Below are 1,783 nucleotides of genomic sequence, written 5' to 3' on the forward strand. Positions count from 1 at the left end.
GATAATTACAGTGTAGCATATACAACAAAAAGAGTATATGCACTATCATTATCAATGTTCTAATAGATAAATCATCTGTTGCAACAGATATCTCATTTGTTGGATTCAGCTTCGAGTTTTGTCCTAATGATGGGACATGAATTCTAATAGATGTGTCATCTGCTGCAATAGATGTCTCATATGTTAGGTTTAGCTCAGGTTTCTTCCTAGTCCTATAACATTAACCCAATAGATAAGTCATATAATTCAATAGATCAGTCATCTATTAAAATAGATTTGTTATCTGTTGCAACAGTTCTATCATATATTGCAACAGATGACTCATTTGTTGGATTCCATTTTAGGTTCTATATAGAGTTGTAACATGAATCTAACAGATGAGTCACCTACTGCAACAGATGACTCAACTGTTGGATTTATGTTACATAACCAGTAGCTTAGACCAATGAGTAGGTCATTTGTTGCAACATATGACTTACGTGTTGAAACTACTTAAATAGTAACGAAAACTGTCCAACAGCTGTTGGATAAGCAATATTGTTGAAAAACAATAGTAGAAATGTACCCAAATGAGAAATTGAACTAAAAATCATAATTTTACTTAACAAAATCACCTATGAAGTAATGCCCAGTGATATACGAATAAAATTTAATCTAAAAATTTGAATTAGTTGAAGCAGTATCAGCAACAATAGCAACAATAATGGTATAAAAAATAAAGAATAAGAAAAAAATGATGATGATGAACAAAAAAAGATAATAATGAAGAAGAAGAAGAAGAAGAAGAAGAAAAAGAAGAAAAAGAAGAAAAAGAAGAAAAATAAGAAGAACAACAAGAAGAAGAAGACGAAGAAGAAGAAGAAGAAGAAGAAGAGAAGGAGGGGGAACAGGAGGGGGAAGAAGAAGAGGAGAAGGAAGGAAAGGAAGAAGAAGAGGAGGAACAAGAGGAGGAAGAAGAAGAGAAAAAAGAGGAAGAGAAAGAAGAGGAAGAGAAAGAAGAGGAAGAGGACGAAGAAGAGGAGGAGGAGGACGAAGAAGAAGAAGAAGAAAAAAAAAAAAAAGAAGAAGAGGAAGAGGAAGAGGAATAGGAATAGGAGGAGGAGGAAGAAGAAGAAGAAGAAAAAGAAAAAGAAGAAGAACAACAACAACAACAACAATAAGAAGAAGAAGAAGAATAAGAAGGAGAGGAAGAGAAAGAGGAATAGGAGGAGAAACAAGAAGAAGAAGAAGAAGAAGAAGAAGGAGGAGAAGAAGAAGGAGAAGAAGAAAGAGAAGAAGAAGAAGAAGAAGAAGAAGAAGAAGAAGGAAAAGGAGAAGAAGAAGGAGAAGAAGAAGAAGGAGAAGGAGAAGAAGAAGGAGAAGGAGAAGAAGAAGGGGAAGAAGAAGAAAAAGAAGAAGAAGAAGAAGAAGAAGGAGAAGGAGGAGGAGGAGGAGAAGAAGAAGAAGAAGAAAAGGAAAAAGAAGAAAAAGAAGAAGAACAAGAACAAGAACAAGAACAAGAACAAGAACAAGAAGAACAAGAAGAAGAACAACAACAACAACAAGAACAAGAACAAGAAGAAAAAGAAGAAAAAGAAGAAGGTAGCAACAATGATGAACAACAATAGTGAACAACAATAATCCAAGGAAGAGAGAGAAAATAAGAGCAAAAATAGCATTTTTTCCCTCCATTTTTAGTTATGCGCATTTTATGCTGGGCCAAAGTGTAAAATAAAAATCTTGAGGAGGGGGAGGAAGAGGAGAAAGAGAAGGAAGAGGAAGAAGAGGAGGAAAAAGAAGAAGA

The 1,783-nt window shown here is 34.4% G+C and overlaps 1 protein-coding gene across 1 annotated transcript in view; it reads right to left on the reverse strand.

Moving 5' to 3' along the window:
• Positions 1–769: 769 nt before the first annotated feature.
• Positions 770–1,783, reverse strand: part of LOC124888884 (uncharacterized protein DDB_G0271670-like) — a gene marked incomplete at its 3' end in the record, with an annotated part of 8,972 nt that continues 7,958 nt past the window's right edge. Inside the window, exon 2 of the mRNA XM_047400173.1 lies at positions 770–1,405. Within this exon, the coding sequence (XP_047256129.1) occupies positions 770–1,405 (636 nt within the window). The remainder of the gene's footprint in view (positions 1,406–1,783) is intronic.

The sequence above is a fragment of the Capsicum annuum genome, chromosome 11, assembly GCF_002878395.1.
Source record: "Capsicum annuum cultivar UCD-10X-F1 chromosome 11, UCD10Xv1.1, whole genome shotgun sequence".
NCBI lineage: Eukaryota > Viridiplantae > Streptophyta > Magnoliopsida > Solanales > Solanaceae > Capsicum > Capsicum annuum.